The sequence below is a fragment of the Plectropomus leopardus genome, chromosome 4, assembly GCF_008729295.1.
Source record: "Plectropomus leopardus isolate mb chromosome 4, YSFRI_Pleo_2.0, whole genome shotgun sequence".
Lineage (NCBI taxonomy): Eukaryota > Metazoa > Chordata > Actinopteri > Perciformes > Serranidae > Plectropomus > Plectropomus leopardus.
Window position 1 is genome coordinate 30,653,224 of NC_056466.1, and position 22,334 is coordinate 30,675,557.

Here is a 22,334-nt window from a genome sequence, read left to right on the forward strand (position 1 = left end):
TTTAATGATCTGTACATTTTCATACAATTTTTTAAGATAAAGTAAGCTCATAACTGATCATAGTTTACAGAGATAAGTAAGAAGAAGTTATCCAGGCATAATGCACCAAAAAAAAGTCCCAAATTTCAATTTACCCAAGTATCATGCATTTTGTGCCAGGTGGTTGCAGCACACCTCTGGCACAGTTAGAGATGCATTGGATTAGGAGGATCATCATCACTGGGTGTGTTGGGGGTTGGGAATCATCATCAAATCTGTTTTTCTAATTGCTTTCGAAAGCAGATCACTTTTTGTGATGGCTTATTGATGGTTTCCTAATACTGAATCAAGACCGAAATCTCCAAAGAGGAAACTGATTTTGCTAGGCAGAAATAAGTATTGGATCCTAAATATGAAACAGTGGGAAACATTTGGAATACAGCACATTGTGGCCACTACTGAAATAAATTCACAGTTCCAGAGATAGTGAAGTTTCAGTCATGATGTTTCCTGCATGTAATGATGTAGACTTACATCATTAGGGTGATAAAATGTGTCTCAAATAATAGAACTCAATTTTTTGAGTTTCCTTTATACAGGTGTTTTCACTTATGGTCCACAATTTCACCTCTTCTAAGGTCAGTGTGGGCATACACAGACCTTGTTTGATCTCACAGTGCATTACACTGGAATGTAAAAGTTGGAATATCCGAGTGACTAATCAAAAATTCCAACTGGAACGCCCCCAAAAGTGTCTGATTTCTGACACAAAATCTAGTTGTGCTTGATTAGTACTTAATTCTTTCGAAGTCGTTGCAACCTAAAAATGACAAGTAAAATTAACTTGTTCATTCTAAGTGTTAGCAACTTAATAAGTTAACCAAGTTAGTCTGACTTAACTTGATCGTGCCAAAAAAAGTTTTTTCATGTGGTGTAGTGAGGATATCTGCAAGTTCTCTTTTGTAACATAATTAAGAATATATAAGCAAAAATTATTGGAGTTTTGCAACCAGCAGTTGCAAAGTGCTGTTTAGTTTATTACTCTTAAAAGCATAGACATAATATGCATATTTTGATGGAATGTTTCAATTTGATTGTAAGCTGACTAAATCTTGATTGAATATTTGTTTTTGTGATAATAGTGTGCCTTGGAGCCCTGTTAAAATCTTAAATAAAGTCGCAGAGAGAGATTTAGTCTGAGTATATCTAGATTTTTTTTCCCCCTAAGGCTTAAAAGTGAATTTGTTGAGAATGAATAATTCCATTTGTTTCTACAAACACTGGCCTTGTCTTAAGATGCTCAGAATAGCATTTTGTTAAAATAAAAAACAAACCTCTGAATTAAACAGTCTTTGTTGTACTTACCTTGTTTATCTGAGGCAAACAGCTTCCTAAATTACACTAAGTAAGCAACACTGTTCAATTAAGTTGGACTAACTTGTTTTACTTAAGGTGCTAACACTTCAAAAGAACAGGTTCATTTCAGTTGTCATTTTGAGTTTCAACAACCTCACAAAATTAGGTTAATGCAAGAAATGTTAATAATACATAAAGTCAACATAACTTACATCTAATACACTGAATAAAGAGAATTGTTAAACAACTTTAAATAATGACTTCTATCGGTGACACATAAAGTTTTTTCAACTTAATTTCCAAGCAGTTGTGTTACTCAAACTTGATCACTTGATTTGAGAATACTTAATTATTTTATGTGTTACTGAATGAAGTAATTTTTTAAGTTGGTTAATAATGCTCTTTTTCACAACTTACCTTTTTCAAAGTAATCGTTTTAAAACAGATTGATGTGTCAGATATTACAGTGGGTTGGAGAGACACATTTATCATTTCATATCGCAAAGTTACATAAATCCAACATAGCTCAGCCTGACTTCAACCTCAGAAGATGTCTAATTAGCCAGAATAAGTGAAAACACCTGTCTGGGTTGGCAGGGTCTTTAAGCCATGGGCCTTTTTTCAACAGAAGGCATTCTGACGTTGTCACGGCAGAGAACGCACAGGGATAAACACTGAAATTAATGACGGCTGAATTCTATTTAGCTGCTTCTTTCCGAGGATCCTGATCACTGACACGACTTACTGGGACACTAAAATGAAGCCATCGTTATTGGTATTCGTAACACCAGTGCTTTTACCACCATGACAAGTCAAGAAGACCACATAACATTGCTGCATATCATAAAAACTGTGGTTAACATTCTGTGCTGCTGGGCTGCTACTTTCAAATTAGCAGAACTTTATTTTCAGCTGTATTTGTACTTGATGATGCCATGTGGGGTGTCAGAGCCAGAGGTCCCTCTCTACGACAATTAAGAAATCTGAAGCAGCACTTGAGCCATTGTAAGAGGGTGACGCATACAGTGTTCCATATCCAGTCACCTGGTTTTTCCGGAGTCACACTGAGAATTATTGAAAACAGGTGATTCATAGGGAGCACGGTGATGTAGACTGAGAAAACTTTATAATGCCTGGAAGAGCTTTTATAGAGTTGTGCAAAGTACACCATGATTCTATGGTAGCCATCACCTGCAATGGTGGTGCTTGCCATAGGCGATCTATGCGGCTGCCTAGGGCGCCATCCCAGGTGGGGCGCCAAATTTACTACCCAGAAGCTTCCACTGAGTTACACTGTAGGTGGGTTTCAGTTAAAGATTTTCAAAAAAAAAATGGATTGCACAAAAGAAGAATAAATGAAAACAAAAAACAACATATAAAAAAACATTGTCATCAGCTATCTGCCACATTGTTAATTTAAACATTGGTATCAGTATCTGCTGAGATTTTCAAAATCTGTGCATCCACAGTTCAATTAGAAAGTGAACTTGTATTTTTTATTATTATTTTTCAGGTCAAGTTAGTTTATATTTTCTTTTTGGCCATTTTATTTGAATTGTTTAATGAGCATTTATTGGTTATTTATGTATTTGAATATTATAACATATGCCCAACATGTTACTAGCACTAAAAGCAAATTAGCACATATTCTTTTTTTTTTTTTTGTTGGTTAGATTTTTATTTGTTTTTTTTTTAAGGGGTAGGGGTGCCAAGGGGGCTTGTCTAGGGCACCAAATGTGCTAGAACCACCCCGGATCACCTGTTCCTTTTTCAGCCCAAAACAAAACCCTCTACATAATGCAATGCTGTTGGACAGTGACTGGCTCCTCACCTCATCTCTGGCCCTATGACAGAGTGTCTGCGGAGCGTGGCCCTGGCCCTGGCGTTGGTCAGATTGGATGTAGGTTCTCCGTTGATGGCCAAGATGGCGTCCCCCACCCCCAGCCTGCCATCCTGGCTAACAGAGCCCCCCTGGACCACAGTGCGCACCAGCATGCCTGAGCCGTCCTTGATAGCACTCACCGACATCCCTGCCAACGCGCACATACACAAACACGTACACAAACACACACATGAGCACAGGTGAGTGGAGGGTTGGCTAAGGCTGCTTTGAATGCATGCCAAACAGACAGACAGTCGCCCAAACAAACACCTGACACCTGACACCTGGCATAATCAGCATAATCAAGACAGACACTAGGCAGATTAGCACACAAACATGGCTACACATGCTTGACATTTACACAGCGTCATCCTTCCCAGTCACATTCGCATAAGGTGCACAAACACAATCGCACCCGCAAAGGGCGCAGGGCACAGGTGACTCGAGGGGGTGACACATGCCAGTCGCACAAACACCTGACTCTGGCATTATCAAACCGGACGCTAGGCGGATTACACAAACACTTCATTAATGCAAACAGGCAGAAGCAGGTAAATCAGGCATCACACACACACACACACATACGCGCACACCTCACACACACACACACACACACACACACACACAGTGCAGACAGGGAAGGCCACAGCAAATTAGGAAGTCTAGTCTACGGCGCCTGCATACTACATTGCCATCTAATGGAGGACTATGCACATCCACAACACTATGGTCGTACAGAATTTGAAGTTGGTCAAAGAAATGACTTTGTGCTTATTTTTTGATCAAATAAATAGTTTATTGTTTTTTGGTGTTACATTCAAATTACAATACAATCATAGTGCATGGAATACAGTCGACTGGAGACACAGCTACTGACGCTGACAAGTCACACATTTTGAAGACATGAGAGGAAGTCTGAAGACTATGATTAATGTCTCAGGTGTTGCTAATAACACAGCATCAAAATACATTTTCTGTAACAATTTCCATAAGAAAATCTATTTGTTTTGACCTCAACAAAACTTCATTAGAGTACCACAAACATACAATAAGTGCAACAGATTCACACCATTCAAGAATTCACAAAGACTTCTAACTAGGCTGCTTATATTCACGTATTTAGACGAGCAAGGCAATAAAAAAGACCTCATTTTAGTCCATTAAACCTTCTTCTTTAACTTTCTTCTTGGCTCTAAACTCCATTCAGTCCTTGTTATACAAACCAGCCATATGCTGTGCTTGCTGAACATGTAAGGATGTCTCATAGTGATGCGCGGGCCGACCGACGTGTGGGTCGGGCTGTTTGGGTAAAGTTGTTGGAAATATTGCTGGTTTTGAGTGGGCAGATCACAAAGTTATACAGCAGCCTGCTGAGTAAGTTATTAAGTTACAGAAACATTGTGCAATAATCCAGTTTCCACTTTCTCTTCCCCTCCCTCTGTCTCCCTCTTTCTCCTTGTCTCTCACCAAGCAAGCAGCTTTTTCATCAGTGCCGCTGTGCTCAGTTATTAGGCTTTTAACCAGGAATGTTTGTTGAAGTACGACATATTTTGGCTAAATCTTTCCAGTCATAATGTCCGGTAAAAATATTTTCCTCTGCAAATATGGCCTAACACCATGTCCTAACAGCCAGCACGTGCCGCTCTAAATCCGTTAAAAATCCATTTCTCTAATGGTATGTAAACAAATCATCGTACTTATCAGCTGTGTGCTCATGTCAACAAACCACAGAGGTTATCAGCTGTGCGCTCAATATCATACTTTAGATATAATCATGTAACCCTTTGAAGCCTGGACCGATTCTTGTGCTGCTTTCAGATGCCTTTCAAAAGTAGAAAAACCTTTGAGCTCAGAGTATATTAGTGTGATTTTTTTCAAAAACATAGGAAAAGGTAAATGAGCAACTTGATAATAAATGTTTTACAAATTAGTAGATTTAGAAAATTATGTTTTAAAAAAGCTAGGGAAAAATGTCTAGGAAAAAAGCTACTTGTAATTATCATAATTTCATAATTAGATATTTAAACTTATGTGACAAAATCATTGTAATTTTCACTTTTTACTTTTTAAAAAAATATTTCATTTTTAATACTAATTTTCAGGTAATTTTCTTGTATTTTTAACTAATTTCTTGCTATTTTTTAATAATTTCTTGTTTCATTGCTCATTGTCTTCTTCCCATGTTTTTGGAAGAAATCGAGCCAATTTTTCTAGGGTTTCAAGTGGTTAAAGATGGATGAGCAGTTGTTGTTTTCCATTATTTTTGTAAGCAAAAAAACATGTTTTATATTGTAATATCGAATTACTTACATTATGGCCAATAGCAAATATGTTGTTATTACGGGTGGTCATTTATCTAAAAAACTTTAAGCTCCGGTTTGCAAATTGCGGTTTGGGTTCAGGTCTTCGATAAACTCATATGGGGCAGATTGGCTCTCAGACCCTGACCCACACATCACTAATGCCTCATCTCCAACATTGGGCATAAAATCATAGTTGCACAATGGATAGAATAGTACATGGCACCTAATAATAGGAAAATTGTAAAGTAGTGCAAAGAGATATCGTACTACATAATAAAAAATCTCCAATAATTGGGCTTTACAGATACAAACCATAACTCTGCCCATGCTGAAGTTTTTGCTTCCAGTTTAAATATATTAAAATTAACAAAAAACACAGGCAATCTGTATACCCTCCGCATCCAGAAAGCCATGCTACATTAAATATCTCTGCAAGAGGGCCTACAATATTTTAAACAGATGAAAACCAAAGAATGTAGTGACACACAGACTGTAGGTTATGACCTTGATTTTCTCTACCTATGAACATTTACATAATTTTAAACTTTCACACACCCACAAGTAGTGTGGCGCCTTATTAGAGCAAGTTTCCAGAATACAAATGAGTTTGTTTCATTATGGTTTGCACAATACCCTTAGATGAAAGTGCAGGAGCGCCTTACACCCTGTTGTTTCCTCCCTGTCATGTTTGAAAAACCAATGTACTCTCAACATTGGAGTATGAAAACATGTATATTTAGATCTGCATTCAAATTTAAATATACTCATATTACTTCTTAATGTTATTTCATATTACTTTAACCTTCTGTGCACCCTCATACAAGCCTCTCAGACAAACACACACACACACACACACACACACACACACACACACACGTAATCATCTCCTCTCTCGGGTATGAGGAGCACATCATTTCACCACTCCTCTTCAGGGCAGTCGTCATCACCACCGCCTATTAGCGTCATTATCGCCATGCCAGCGACGTACACACACCAAGACATCATTACCATGAGAAAGACGGAGAACATACCAAGGCTACGGTTGCCCCGGACAACAGTGATTGTCCTCTCAAAGCTGGTGCGAGGGGGAAGAGGCGGCGCTTGCTGCCCATCCTCGTCTTCCATGATGCCGAAACGATGTCGCAGACGGTTTTCCTTCGAGAGAAACGACAGAGGGCATGAGTGAGTAAGAGCGTGACGATGGGGTGAGAAATTCACAACTCTGAATGGATTGTCGTGAGATTTTATACAGACAATCATGGTCCCCAGAGGAAAAGTCGTGACCATTGTGGTGATCTGCTGACTTTACCTCTAGCTATACAGCCTCAACTGTACTCTGTGTTTTGTGCTTTTTTGCTAAAAAAAAGACACGGAACATGGTTAACATTATACATGTTAAACATCTGCTTTGTTAGCATTATCATTCTAGGCATGTTAGCATGTTAGCAGGCATTGCTGTAAGTAAATACAGCCTCACAGAGCTGCTTGCATGACTGTAGACTCAAGCTAAATCCCAATACAGCCCTTGACCCTACCTTGGCCCTTACACCTCTGTTTTTTTGCATTCACGTCTAGGTCTAGGGTGTCCCGATCCTTATTAAGATAGAGGGGCACAGCCAAGTGTTCAGGCTTTTTGCCCTCTAAGTTGAGATTTTTTTTTTATCCCAAGACTGCTGAAGAGGCAACAAAGAAAGCCACAGATGTATTTTCTTTATTGATGAAGATTTACAAATCTAAAAACCATTGAATTATTTTAGTTTAGTGTTGTTTCAACATATCATGGCCCTTTTCTTTATAACAAGCATAACAAAAAATGCTAGTAGTAAGCTATGCTATCCCTGTAGCTAACTAGCTAGCTAGCCCAAGTTATGTAGTTTATCTCACTCTCATACATATTTGTTTGTTTTGCTATTGTTGTGCACTGCTGTCATTACTACCTGTAAAGCCCTGTGTATGATGCTTTGTAAGACAGGGCTATAATAAACTTTGGAATTATTTCCATATCAAATTTCCCCTCTTCGATGGCATTTGATGCCTGAAATTTTACTTAAGTCCACAAACAAAGTTGCTGCACATGTTACCACTACTCTAACATCAGTGTAGACTGCCAGGATAGGAGCACTGGTTGCTAAAGTTAGCTTACAGAGCACCCCTAGAGACCTAGTAATAAAGTAGTGTTTTCTTTTGTTTTTTTTTCATTTATTTGATGACTTTTTATTTGATGGCAAACTGTCATTGTGACAATACCATCATTGCCATAGTAGCGTCTGCTTATGTAAATGTCATCTATGACTACAGATGACTCATAAGGGTCTTGAGGGTTCATCCCAATTCAAAGGATTCTAACCAGCATTCCTTGTGACTGTGTTCTGATGTGCAAAGGGACACTCGAAAACAAGGGGTAAGGCTAAAAATAAGAAATTGGATTTGATGTTACTCTAGTTTTATCAAGTTATTTCACTCTGAATTACAAATATCAACCACATGATGTCACAAGGAGTATTCATTCAATAATTGTTGCAATATTTGTGTCTGGACCAAAGTGGTGGACCATCCAACAAACAGACATTGCCTTTTTAAGAGGTGTGCTGCCATTGTAGATTTCCGACGACATTAGCTTCGGTGCACATTCAATGGAGCACATCTCACAGCTTCTAAGAAAGTAACCCATATTGCAAAGATAACCTGGCATTAAAGTCCCAAACTATTATCATCACAACCAATCAGATTTCTGATGTGACAAAATTGATTTCAAACAACTATTAAATCTCCGGGGTTAAGGCCTTTGGAGTAATTCAGAGATGTAAAACATGCAGGAAGGTAGACTTCTTTGGTCCCCCTGGGCACTTCACAAAGAAAAAGGGCAAGGAGGAGATTGTCTTTGAACCTTCACAGAAAGTACAAGAAGCACTGAAGTTCTGAAGCTACCTTTGCAACAAGCCCGTCTTTGATGAGAACACACTGACACTTGCTGCTCTGGGTCTCTTTGTGTGTGTATGTGTGGGATACATCGAGGCAGGACTGTATGCCCTTGTGCTAGACCAGGTGCCAATGTCATGCAAGTAGTAAGCACTTTTCATTGAGAGGCAATTGTTGGTAATTAAGCAAAAGCGAGTACAAAAGGCTGCCTCAATAGGATTGAGTCAAGGCCACAATGGAGGAACAAGTCTTTGACACTGAGCACTTTCTCTATGCCTGACCCAGTGATACTGATACAGCCGGCTCTAAGCTCCCTGCTATAGAACATGAACAGAGAGAGCAGACGCCGTCATGGTAATCTCCCTTAGAGCAGCTAAAATGGCTACTCACAGAATCTCAGGTTTGCATGGTAATGAGCAATGCTTCCTGTGTGATGGACTACATGATTCAGACTGCTGCAGTGTTACTGTAACTGTCATTGCAAAGATGCTTCCTGCTGAGTGTAAAGCATCAAGCAAATGCTCATTTACAAGGATCCCATTGTGCATGATTATGAAAAAACTGTACAAGTGAGTTTATATTTATGAACCAAATAAAACATGTCAAACTCGTGAAATTCAACAAGGACTGAGTCGATTCTGTTTATTTCAGATTTATGTTTTGCACTTTAAACAACTGTGCAGTATGGCACCTAACATTTGTCAAGACAAATGTAGGAAACAAACACTGCCCTTCACTCTCCTGTAAGCTGAATGTAGGAGAAAAACACTGTCCCTTACTCTACTGTAAGCCAAATGTAGGAGACAAACACTGTCCCTTACACTACTGTAAGCCGAATGTAGGAGACAAACACCATCCCTTACTCTACTGTAAGCCAAATGTAGGAGACAAACGCTGTCCCTTATTCTACATTAAGCCAAATGTAGGAGACAAACACCGTCCCTTACTCTACTGTAAGCCAAATGTAGGAGAGAAACACTGCCCTTTACTCTCCTGTAAGCCAAATGTAGGAGACATACACTGTCTCTTACTTTACTGTAAGCCAAATGTAGGAGACAAACACTGTCCCTTACTCGACTGTAAGGCGAATGTAGGAGACAAACACTGTCCCTTACTCTGCTGTAAGCCGAATGTAGGAGACAAACACAGCCCTTTACTCTCCTGTAAGCCGAATATAGGAGACAAACACTGCCCCCCCTCTACTGTAAGCCAAATGTAGGAGACAAACACTGCCCTCCCTCTACTGTAAGCTGTATGTAGGGGACAAACACTGTCTCTTACTCGACTGTAAGGCGAATGTAGGAGACAAACACTGTCCCTTACTCTGCTGTAAGCCAAATGTAGGAGACAAACACTGTCCCTTACTCTCCTGTAAGTCACATGTAGGAGACAAACACTGTCCCTACTCTACTGTAAGCCAAATGTAGGAGACAAACACTGTCCTTACTCTACTGTAAGCCGAATGTAGGAGACAAACACCATCCCTTACTCTACTGTAAGCCAAATGTAGGAGACAAACGCTGTCCCTTATTCTACATTAAGCCAAATGTAGGAGACAAACACTGTCCCTTACTCTACTGTAAGCCAAATGTAGGAGAGAAACACTGCCCTTTACTCTCCTGTAAGCCAAATGTAGGAGACATACACTGTCTCTTACTTTACTGTAAGCCAAATGTAGGAGACAAACACTGTCCCTTACTCGACTGTAAGGCGAATGTAGGAGACAAACACTGTCCCTTACTCTGCTGTAAGCCGAATGTAGGAGACAAACACAGCCCTTTACTCTCCTGTAAGCCGAATATAGGAGACAAACACTGCCCCCCCTCTACTGTAAGCCAAATGTAGGAGACAAACACTGCCCTCCCTCTACTGTAAGCTGTATGTAGGGGACAAACACTGTCTCTTACTCGACTGTAAGGCGAATGTAGGAGACAAACACTGTCCCTTACTCTGCTGTAAGCCAAATGTAGGAGACAAACACTGTCCCTTACTCTCCTGTAAGTCACATGTAGTAGACAAACACTGTCCCTACTCTACTGTAAGCCAAATGTAGGAGACAAACACTGTCCTTACTCTACTGTAAGCCAAATGTAGGAGACAAACACAACCCTTTATTATCCTGTAAACCAAAGTTTCATTTGTTTCTAAATCACAAAAAGTAAGGAGAAAGTATGTGCAAAGAACTGTACAGCAATATCAATAAATTACGTATTCTACATATGTTCGTTTTGTGATGCGCAACATACCGTTGTAGTGTAACACGGCTGGATGATGCTGTTGTCCTCAGAGTTGTAAGAGTTGGTGTTAGCCTCCGCTGCCTCAGCTAGCAGGCTGATCTGAGTGTGGCTGTCAGTGTCATCACAGGAAGCCCGCAAGCTCCTCTCTGAGATGGGTGTTAAGCCGCCACACAGTTCCAGCTGAGAACACAGAATTCCACAGTTGAAATTAAGGAGTTTAGGAGTTTACTTTAAAAGTGTGTAAACTCACATGGACACAAACAGGCTAGAGAAGGTGACTGTGAATTAGACACCCTCTTCTCCTCTCCCCTTCTCTCTCCATCTGTAGTGTGGTCGAGCATTGTGTTCATCTCTCAGCTGCATTAAAAATTCAGACGGCCTGTAACTGGATTCTCTGTTCCTTGTTACCAAGCCACAGTCCACAACAAAAAGGAGAAGAAATGCTGTACTCTCAAGAAAAAAACAAAAATGTGCATTTAAGTAATTGTCTTGCACATGTGTGAATACATCTCTTTTATAAGTTTATTGATTTATATATATTTATATTATTTTGGTAAGTAATCCTGGAAAGAGAATCCATTTTTTAATACATAGGTGCACGTGCTGCAGCCCATGATGTGATTGTATGTATGTATATATACATAAACACCATGACAATATACATTTGTCAATTGTCAGATACATACATCTATATGATAGTGTTCATTCATTCCATAACTCTGGGTGATTAGGTCATTGTGGGCAGTGCTGCAAATTACCGAGTAGGAATTCCTCAAAGCTATTGTGAAAATTTGTGTTTTTTTTTAAAATAAATCATAAACAGTTTGTCATTTGACTTTTAAGAAAATGAACTTGACAACATAAAATAACATATCAGGATGAGAATTTGATCCACATCAGCCACTTCTAGTTCTGCAGATTAGAATCTTCTGGGTAAAGATTTAATGTCACAAAAACTCAATTCACTCAAGTGCTCCACACGAAAAAAGTAAATGCACTCCTCCTTATTAAAATAAATTGCTCGCTTGAATTGACATCTCTTTACATACCGGTAGTGGTTTGGCAACTCCAATGCGGACAGGGCCATAGCCGGTGGACTTTAGGACGTGCACAGCATAATCCAGGCTGGAGCCTTCCAAGTCACATTCATTAACAAACATGAGTCGGTCACCAGGCAGCAGGCGACCATCTCGATCTGCTACGCCTCCAGGCACCAAGGAGCGGATTACCAGAACTGTTTTAGTGGCATCCTCAGGATCCTTCAATTACACAGAAGAACAGAGAGGATTATTTACTGAAGATATACATGGACAGTTTCAGAGAAATTACATGTTGACAGAGGTGGAACCAAGTCACTGTTTTGCAAGTCACAAGTAAATATCGAGTCTTTGCGCTCAAGTCTCGAGTCAAGTCCCAAATCAGACTGACAAGTCCCTAGTCAAGTTCCAAGTCAAATCCCAAATCAAGAATAAGTCTCTAGTCAAGTCCCAAGGCAATTCTCAAGTCAAGTTCTACAAGTTCCAAGTCAAAATGGACAAGTCCTAAACTATGCTTTGAGTCCTAAACGAGTCATGATGTGCTCTTTGCTAAATGCAATACCGTTTTAGCAACAGTGAGTGATAATATATCAAATGTACAAAAATCATGAATACTAATACTACTTAAAAATTTGTATTTTAAAATTTTTATTTATTTGTTAAAAGCAAGTTTGTTCAAACTAGTACGACTGAACTTAATTGTAAAAAAATAGTACTGACATTGTACTTACACATCTTTAACTCTATTTCTATAAGACCTAAAAGTGATATTGTATGTTGTTACATGTTTAATGTTCTTTCTAAATGAAATTTAAAAATCATGAAGAGAAATGATGTATAGTGCACTTTTTAAGTAACATACCTTTTAATCATTGGGCTTGGAAGAAGGCATAAAGTATTTTGAAGTCAAAAAGCTCAAATCAAAGTAGTGTCATGAGTCATTGGTGTTAAAATCCAAGTCAAGTTGCAAGTCTTTTTTGATTTTGACAAGTCTAAAGTCTTCAAATATGTGACTCAGGTCTGACTTGAGTCACAGTGATGTGACTCAAAGCCACACCTCTGAATATTGCTGAAAATATTGATAAATACATACAGTAGAATATGAGTAAGATTATGAATAGCATGCAAAACAAATGCAGGTAAACAACAGAATAAAAGGCACCAGTGTAAAAGCTACTCTTTACATGGTTTTGAAAGCCTTAATGTGGATTTTTGTTGAAGATTAGACGTGTTGTGAATCTAAAACAGCAACTGACAAAGCACTTTCCAGTCTCAACGGTTTTGCTCACAAATATACAAATATAAGAAGTCCATATGCTTCTCTGTTTTCTTCACCCTATGCAACCCGACATTGATATTCTTAGACTGCAGCCTATTTGAGTGTGTTCTATTTGTAGAAAGGCTTAGGGGCATGTCTCTGACCTGGTAGTCCAGGATACTGAAGCCCAGTCCCGACTCGCCTTTCTCTAGCTCGACCACCTGCGCCTCTCTCTCCCACATGGCCAGAGGAGGTGACATGGGGGGCACGCCACGCTTGGTGATGTCCTCAGCTGTAGGACAGGGGATAACACAACCCTGGTCCAACTGGGACGAGAAGAGAGGACGGAGAGGACACGGGGAAAGAAGATTGGTTTAAGAGCATGTCAGTGTTGTTTCAAATGCAGAGGATGTAGAAAATGCGGTTTGTACTATTTTAGATTTGAAACACTAATGCTCAGGCCTTCATCCTTTCATCAACATGCACCTTCACCTTGTCATTGAACTCAGCCAGCAGCTCTTTCAGGGTGAGATGGACATCATCCTCGTCTTCCTCATCACTGTCGGGAATCGCAGGGGGCACAACGTGAGAGCACACAAGGCAAACATGCTTCGGCAGCTCCTTCAGAATATTGACCACCTCCTTATGTGTCTCTCCAATGAGAGGGATCCCATTCACCTGCCAGGAAGATACATAATATATGTATACAGTATTTCTAAAATAGATATCCCCATTGTCAGATTGGCTGAGTCACTCTCTTCCTATGACTGCGTGTGTGCAATCTTCATGCCAAAAAAGGCGAGACAGCCCTAAATTTTGATATTATTTGTGATATTTCAGTTTTGGGTGTCGAGGAGCAATTAGTGGCCACAGTACATCAAGTCACAGCAAGTACAATTAAAGCTGCGAGCGGTAACTAAAACAAGCGAGGCTCATTTAAAAGCAGACAAGAACAATGGCTCGCCATGCTGATGTCGTCTGAAGGAGATCAAAGCGTTGAGCTGCCACGCAGATGTTCGTTTTTAGAATCAAAGATAGGAAAGACATGAGCCACTTTGCAGCATTTTCTCTATAATGCAAAGCAAAGCTACTGTACATTGTCCAAGAGTTCATCTGAGTGCTTGTCATGGTGAACGATGTGGGTGCATGCACTCGCCCGGTAGAGGGGGCGGAGGGCTAGCTCTCCCTCTACAGTAGAGGCACAAATGCACAGAAGCGCACACACTCACACCCACCTTCTTTTGCTGCATACTGTACTTAAAATTGTGTGGTATTTACTATATGTGTAAGGCTTTAAAATGCAATTTGCCTCTCATTCCAGATTTATAGCTGTTCTTACCACTTGAAAGAACAGGCTTTCATCGCTAACTGCATTAATGAAAGGCAGAAACATGAAAGAAACTGAACTGTGAGCCTTTGTGTTAGTCATTCAGATACTTCCTACAGATTTGTCAAAATAATCAGTCCCACACAGATCATATCTTATTCCACTTTACATGATCTCACATCTTTATCAAACGAATTAAGGGTGAGTTCCAGAGCAACTAGCTTAAAGGATCAGTGTCAGTCGGTTACCTCCAATATCTGGTCTCCGGGAAATATCTTGCCGCTTTGCCCAACGGGCCCCTCAGGTAAGACGGAGCACAGGTAATGGTGTCCCGCCCGAGCTTCCAGACTGATGCCAAGACCACTTGTCTCACCGAAACGCTCCAGCTGGCACACCTACAAGAGTGATGTGAAGTGGAACAGTAAGAAACTAATGAAGAGAAACAAAGTTTAATGGGTAAGAGAGGTGTGGAAGGGAAGAGTTGGCATCACTCTGTGAAGTAGGTAGGCTTTTCTTTTTAAAAGGGGACTTACTATGGTCATTTTAAGGTTGATACTTTTCCTTATACACTTTGTGCTGGAACACCTGTATATGCCCTCTGTCCAAAATGCTCCATTTTAGCGCCTGTCTCTTTAAACTCCCCTCTCTCAAGAAAGCCCAGTCTACTCTCATTCATCAGCATTTCCGGATACAGTAATGACACTTTCTACAACAAAAAGTAACCAATAAAAGCTTCAGACATCTAGAAGGAAAATAAACCAGAATTGGGGCGACATTAACAACCAAGATTACATGTTTCCCTGACATTAGCATGTAGCTACATGTAGCAATGTACATTCAATGACTGTTCTATAGAATAGCAGCACTTTTTCCTGGTGAAAACAATAAAAGCTTCCAAACACAGTCAAAGATGTTCCAGGGGGGATATGATCCAAAATCAGAGAGAAATTAACATCTGCAACTAAGATTAGATGTTTCCATGATGTTAGCATGTAGCTGCATGAAGCAGTATACTTGCAGCAAAGGAAATGACTGTAACAGAGAAAAGCTCTACTTTTTCCTGTGTAAAAAAAACCAAAAACTCTATAAAAACTTCTTAACACAAATGAATATGGTCCAGCAGAAATATGTTCCAATATCAGGGAAAAATTAACAATATCAGCAAAGAAGTTAACCCTGCCATTAGCATGTAGCTACATGTAGCAGTGTGAATCCAGCCAGAGAATGACTGTGTATAGCTGCACTTTCTCCTGTTCAAAATTACTAGTAAAAGCTTCTAAAGACAACCAGACATGTTCCAGCAAGACTATGATCTGAATGTTTCCCTGACATAAGAAATATGTAGCAACTTGTAGCAGAGTAGGCTTCATATATAAACACTATCAGTTGTGTGCTTGAAGCAGACAACTGTAAAAAAAATGTATATAGCCACATTCTCTTGCATCAAAAGTAGAAAAAAAATGGAAGTTGGAAGTATTCAGAGCTGTCTGAAGCCTGAAGTTGTTGCGCATACGGTTTACCTTTAAATATGTTTACCTGATTATTTGAATTCTTTCAAATGAACATCCAAAACTGTGCCATTAAAAATGTCAGCGAAAAAGGAAACACATAAATAGAAATGATAAAGCATTTAGATATGTACAACACTCATATTTTTAGACCGTGCTTTGTTGTATTTAATTCTTATTTAAATTACAGAGAGACGTACAATAACTTCATATCGCTGTCCCACTGCATGCTGCCACCTCATTCTCAGGTCTTCCTCCTCAGCTGGCGTCAGTTTCACACCTGTGAAATGTGCACACATACAAAGACAATCAAACTCGCACATACACACGCATTCTCGTTCATGTTGTTCCCAACCCTCTGAGCCAATCAATAAAGAATGGGATCCTATATGAAAACATCACTTTGGCTGTTTTATAGAGAGAAAACATCATAATTGTCTTTGTGGCAAAGGAAGATGTAAACCACAACCACTCAGAGAGGAGCACACACACACACGCCCACACCACAGGCGCACATGCATATTCACACCCCCCATCTTATGACTTCTTGGCAAACTAATGTTTTCTCGTTCGTCTATTAAAGCCTCAGCGCAATCAGGGCTTATTTGGCTGTGCTCTCTAATCAAGCCCAAAAATCCTTGTCTAAATAAAGCCATACATGCAGGCGGGGCGAGAGACAAATCATCTGGAATGAGCTGAATGAGTTGGATAAACACATGACTGAACAACACTATAAATAGACTCCCATCAAAGAGCGTGCTTCTGCCACATTGCCTTTCCCTGAGCCCAATCAGCATATCAAACTAAGACCCATGATCCAGTCCCAGACTGCAGTGCAGCATGGGAAGGGGAGCTTACCGTTTCTGGAATCGTGTCGGGGTCGTCTGTTGGCGTATGCTGCTCGCCGGGAGATTTCACGCAGTGTGGAGATTCCTGGTAGACAGGGGAAACACATTTTAAGCACACATGCAGGGATGCAAACACACATGGACACAGACACATTTGAGTTAAAACAAGACTGAGTAATGGCCAGAGAAGTGTTTTTGCAGAACATTATGATGTCACAGTGATACTGACCTTTCACCTTTTGGATATAAAATGTCATCCCATCATTGTTTAATCCTATTAGACATTTGTGTGATTTTTTTAAAAAATAACTGAAATTCTAATTAGTTAATTGTTAAGTCCAAATGGATGTTTGTGCCAAATCTGGCATAATTTCCTCAAGACTCCTTAAGATATCATGCTCACGAAAATCAGACGGATAAGAACACAGTGACCCTGACCTGTGAACTATGACCACTAAAATCTGATCAGTTCATCCTTGACTCAAAGTAGATGTTTGTGCCAAATTAGAAAAAAAAATCACTCAAGGTCTTCTTGAGATACTGCATTCACAGTAATGAGATAAACGTAAGACACAATGACCTTCATCTTTGACCTTGACCACCTAGATCTAATCAGTTCATCTTGGAGTCCAGGTGGATGTTGGGCCAAATGTGACGAAATTCCCCTTCGGTGTTCTTGAGAACTCGTGTTCACCAGAATGAGATGGAGGCAAGGTAACAATGACCTTGGTTTTTTAGCTTTGACAACCAAAATCTAATATGTTCATCTTTGAATCCAAGGGACTTTTGTGCCAAATTGGAAGAAATTTCCTCAAGGCATTCTTGTTAATGAGACTGAGATGGACACAAGGTCACAGTCACCTTGGCCTCTGACATTTGACCACCAAAATCTTATAGGTTCATCCTTGACTCAAAGTAGACGTTGGTTCCAAATTTGAAGTATTTCCCTCAAGCTGTTCTCAAAATATTGCATTCACAAGAATGAGATGGATGCAAGGTCACAGTCACCTTAGCCTTTGACATCTGACAGCAAAATCGAATTGGTTCATCTTTCCATTAAAAATGGATGTTCTTGAGATATTATGTGAATAAGTATGGGACGAATGGACATACAACCCCAAAAAAATACTTATTGCCAAAGCTGAGGCATAAAAAGATATTGTATAAAAGTTTTCAACAGGCATGGTGCTGGTTTAAAGAGATATAGGAAAGAAATTTGATCATGATTTAACCAGACAGGGCAGGTAGCACATGTGGATGATTACCTACATAATAATTTACATGTTTTATTATTTTATTATTATGTTAGCACATGCTGTCAAATCACATGCTCTCCATCTGCTCAATTACTTCAAAACCAATCCCCTTATGATACCACTGAGTCAATATGTCCCCCTTTCTCAGCACAAAGCACCTGTCTCTTGAATCTTGTTGAGGCCCACTCTGTAGGGGTTGCCCTCATGGAAGCTGTGGGAGTGTCGGAGGGGCTGCAGAGGAGGAACTGGGGGCAGAATGTAACTCAGACGGACAGCCTTCCTCATCAACCTCAGTCTGACCAGGGGACCTGTCCTCCTCAGCACCTCCATGGCACGCTGCTCACTGCAGCCCTGCAGGCTCACCCCATCCACCTAAGGGAGGGGACGAGAGATTATTAAGTAGAAAGTAGAAAAGAGCCAGCGTTAAAGTACAGGTATGATGAAGTGGATGGTATAGAGGTAAGTGCAGGTAAATTAAACTAAAGAGCAAAAAAAATCAATAGTAATCAAAAATAAAAATCGAGCAAGATGGAAAGCACAGGTAAAGGGAAGAGATGATGAAGAGATGGATGGGAGTAAAAGTAAAACTCAAAGAATTCTCCTTCATCAGCTTAAAAGGACCTTAAGTGGTTTGTATGGAACTACTAAAAGTTGCAAACTGTGCAGATCTGGAGATGCTGAAATCGTTAAGATTCAGCAGAGAATATATTTAAGACAACACAGTATTTGTCTTCAGAGGGCACAATAAAAAAGCCATCTGTTGTGTTTTTACTGGAACTCACAGACAGAATGATGTCTCCGATGTTGATGCGTCCATCTTGATCGACAGTGCTGCCTTTCACTATGCTCTTCACGATCACGCCAGCGCTGTAGACTGGGGAAAGCAAAATAAATGAGAGGGAAACTTAGTATTGACAGTAATACCTTGGCAGCTATTATTCATAATTCTGTTATTTTCCCAGTTTGTGTCCATCAATTTAGCTTGGAAGAATGATAATTGACCAGTTTTTCCACAAAGTGAAAACTTGGCAAGTATTGTTACCTGAGTTTAGGTCACCTATGTAGCTGGAAATGGAGAATCCCAGACCCCGACTGTTCTTAGTGAACTGCACACTGAACTCATAGTCATCATTCAAGTCACTGAGCTGGAAAGAAGCAAAGTTAAAAAAAAAAAAAAAAACTCGATGAACCTTTTTGGAGCATAGGGAATACTGTATTATACAATTAATGTCACTGATAAGCCAATTATTTGACCAAAAAAGTTAGAATTTGACTTTAATTATGTGCTGTCATCCTTTACACACACTCTCTCTTTCTTACACACACACACGTACCTTGCCGTCCAAGCTGTTCTGGCTGAGGACAGGAGAGGAAAGGTGGTTGTCCTTGGTAACATCCCTGGCGATGAGCAGTTTCACCTTGGTACCAGCATTTCGTAGCACCTGGGCCAGGTGGTTATTTGTGAACGGATGAAAGGGAAAGTGTGTGAAAATTACTGAATAAATAACATAAACTGAAAAATCTGTAAAGAGACAGCTGCCCCGTAAAGACATTATGTCATACGGTAGATTAGACCTGCTTGGGACTGTCTCATCCACTGTGTGGGAGACAGTCCCTGATGGTTCCATAGAAAAGCTCAGGGAAGCGTCTGTGCGATGCTCTTTAACACAGGTGGGGAGGTTAACTGGACATACATTTGCCAAACGAACCAGTTGGTCCTCATCCTTTATGTGTTTTTTCTTGAAAAACTTAAAAATACAGTGTGAAAACACTTCTGATTAAGACATACTGCACACTTCCCTGAGCTGGGCTAAAAGTGGATACACACAGTTACTGGATCAGACTAAGTCAGGCATAGCTGTTACTTAAACACACATTATCATTAAATACAGAACAATGACATCGTTTTTTTTCAAATGATAGTTTACCTGTGCCACCTGCTCGCTGTTCATGCCTGCCAGATCTGTATCTCCGATGCGCAGGATTTGATCTCCACTACGCAGGCGCTTATCCTACAGAGCCCCATTACAACATGACATTAACATTTTTAAATACATGCTGCAGATTCTACAAAACACACTTCAGTGAAATACTGCATTCTAATATGTTGTTTGTTCCAAGATTTCTTTCATCCGTTAGGAAGGAAGAGATTGACAGTTTGCCACTTTGAGTTAGATGAGAAGAAAAATACCACTAAAGCCACAGCCAGCTTAGCTTAGCTAAGATAGCCAGGTCACCAGTGAAACCAGTGCTTCCAGTCTTTAAAGTATTTTGGCATTTTTATGATTGTCCCCCATTTCCCCATTCAGAAGTAGCAAAATTCCAGCTAATATCAGACTCATATTCATTCATATTTCCTTCATAACTTATGTTAGGATGACTACTATTGCTAATAATGATGTTGACACACGATAAAATGATAATCTGGTTGACATAGTTATGAATTACAGCTGACTATTAACCACAATCCCATTTTGGGTTAGGGTTAGGGTTAGGGTTAAATAAACAAAGCTAAGCTAAGCTAAGCTAAGCTAAGCTAAGCAGCTCTAGATGTTAACTTAATATTTATATTTAACAAACATGACAATGGTATCGTTTTATTATCCAAGTCTGGCCAAGAAAGTAAAAAAGTGTGCTTTATCTGCTTATTAAAGGTTTGGCTATGTCATCGAATGGCAGGTGAATTTACCCGTCCAGCAGCTCCACCAGGAAGGATGGTCTTGACCATGACCCCTGTGCTCCGCCCTCCTATGATGCCAAAACCGAGCCCTTTTCCATCATTGGTTAGCTCAATCATCTCCACATGACGCCTCTAAACAAGGCAGGGACAGGAGAGAGAGAGAGAGAGAGAAAATCAATTCTAATTCAACTGGCATAAAAAAGGGAAACACCATTGACAGGTTACCAAAATCTAATCAGTTCATCCTTGACTCAAATCAGATATTTGTGCCAAATTTTAAGAAATTCTCTCAAGGAGACCTTGGGATATTACGTTAACAAGAAGAACAAGAAGAGGGATGCAAGGCCACATTGACCTTGACCTTTGACCACCAAAATCTAATCTGTTTATTGTTGAATCCAAATGGATGTTGTGCCAAATTTGAAGAAATTACCCAAAGGTGTTCTAGAAATATTATGTTTAAGCGAATGAGACAGACAAGGACACATCACCTTAACCTTTGACTTATGACCCCGAAATATAATCAGTTTATTGTTGACTTTAAGTACATTTTTGCCAAATTCAAAGAAAAATTCTCTCAAAGTATTGTTGAGATATTGCGTTCACAATAATGAGACAAATGCAAGGTCACAGTGACCTTGGCCTTTGACCTTGACCAACCAGGTCTAATCAGTTCATCTTTGAGTCCAAGTGGAAGTTTGTGCCAAATTTGAAGAAATTCCCTCATGTTCTTGAGATACTGCATTTATGAGAATGGGATGGATGGACGGACAACCCAAAAATATAATGCAGTGCACATACAGCGTAGGGTTGTGTGAGTCACAGATAACGTACAACGGTCAGAGTTCATTTTGGCATTGTACTGACTGTTTTATCAGTTTTTGGACTAAGCACTGTGAAACTTCAACTTTTTCATGGAGTATGTATAATATGGGTAAGTTATCTACTGACTACAATCTACACATTAACAGGTTAAAGTGCTCAACCTGTTTAATTCCATGGTTTTTCTACATTCACAGACAACGCATTTACCCACTCTACAGTAACACATCACATGTACAGTGAGTCTGTAGCTGTACCTCATGAGCAATGGCAGATAGGTTTCTCCCCATCGACATGGTGCGGGAGATTCGAGGGGGAGTGCAGTACTAAAACATAAATGTCGTGTAAAACAAAAGCAAACATGAGATGACATCGAGTTAGCCGAGCTGCCTCTTTCGATCAGCTACAACCCTCAGACAATGTAATACCCAACTGTGCTGGAGTTTTATAATGCGATGTAATATTCCCTAATGTAAAATGTGACATTTGCAATGGGGATGTGTTACATTTTACAATTGAAAGAAAAAAAATATTTGGTTGGCTTGTGGCCTTAAAGAATAAATTACTTCCTATCACTAAACTTCTCCTAAATGACCTTGTATTGACGACGGGTGTTTTACTTACTTGTGATTCAGCGTGAATGCAGTTCTCTTGGTAAATGTCGGAGAGGGACAGATCCTGCGAGCCCAGAGAAGAGATGCTGCCGTCCCTGTTGATGGATCTGGCATTGCTGGGCCTCCGGTTCTCCATGGCCCATGTGTAGGAGTCACTGTGGCTCAGCGTCTTCAGGCCCATCGCCATGCCTTGACAGGGGCCACAGTTCATGGACACCGATTTGGAAATCCTCCCCTGGTAAGATGGAGAGCAATATGTGATTGATAGATAGGACTAGGGTTGTCAAAAAAAACATACTTATTTGTTA

General features: G+C 39.9%; 1 protein-coding gene across 1 annotated transcript in view; it reads right to left on the minus strand.

Annotated features, from left to right (window-relative positions):
* Positions 1-22,334, minus strand: part of si:dkey-92j12.5 (multiple PDZ domain protein) — a 55,952-nt gene that overhangs the window by 28,338 nt on the left and 5,280 nt on the right. Inside the window, exons 3-19 of the mRNA XM_042485523.1 lie at positions 22,037-22,261; positions 21,670-21,738; positions 20,600-20,722; positions 19,839-19,922; positions 19,245-19,352; positions 18,953-19,055; positions 18,693-18,784; positions 18,069-18,282; positions 16,665-16,739; positions 16,007-16,086; positions 14,547-14,693; positions 13,464-13,649; positions 13,136-13,297; positions 11,726-11,935; positions 10,686-10,856; positions 6,552-6,675; positions 3,167-3,365 (exon numbers count right to left, since the gene is read on the minus strand). Coding sequence (XP_042341457.1) covers positions 3,167-3,365; positions 6,552-6,675; positions 10,686-10,856; positions 11,726-11,935; positions 13,136-13,297; positions 13,464-13,649; positions 14,547-14,693; positions 16,007-16,086; positions 16,665-16,739; positions 18,069-18,282; positions 18,693-18,784; positions 18,953-19,055; positions 19,245-19,352; positions 19,839-19,922; positions 20,600-20,722; positions 21,670-21,738; positions 22,037-22,261 — 2,372 coding nt within the window. The remainder of the gene's footprint in view (positions 1-3,166; positions 3,366-6,551; positions 6,676-10,685; positions 10,857-11,725; positions 11,936-13,135; positions 13,298-13,463; positions 13,650-14,546; positions 14,694-16,006; positions 16,087-16,664; positions 16,740-18,068; positions 18,283-18,692; positions 18,785-18,952; positions 19,056-19,244; positions 19,353-19,838; positions 19,923-20,599; positions 20,723-21,669; positions 21,739-22,036; positions 22,262-22,334) is intronic.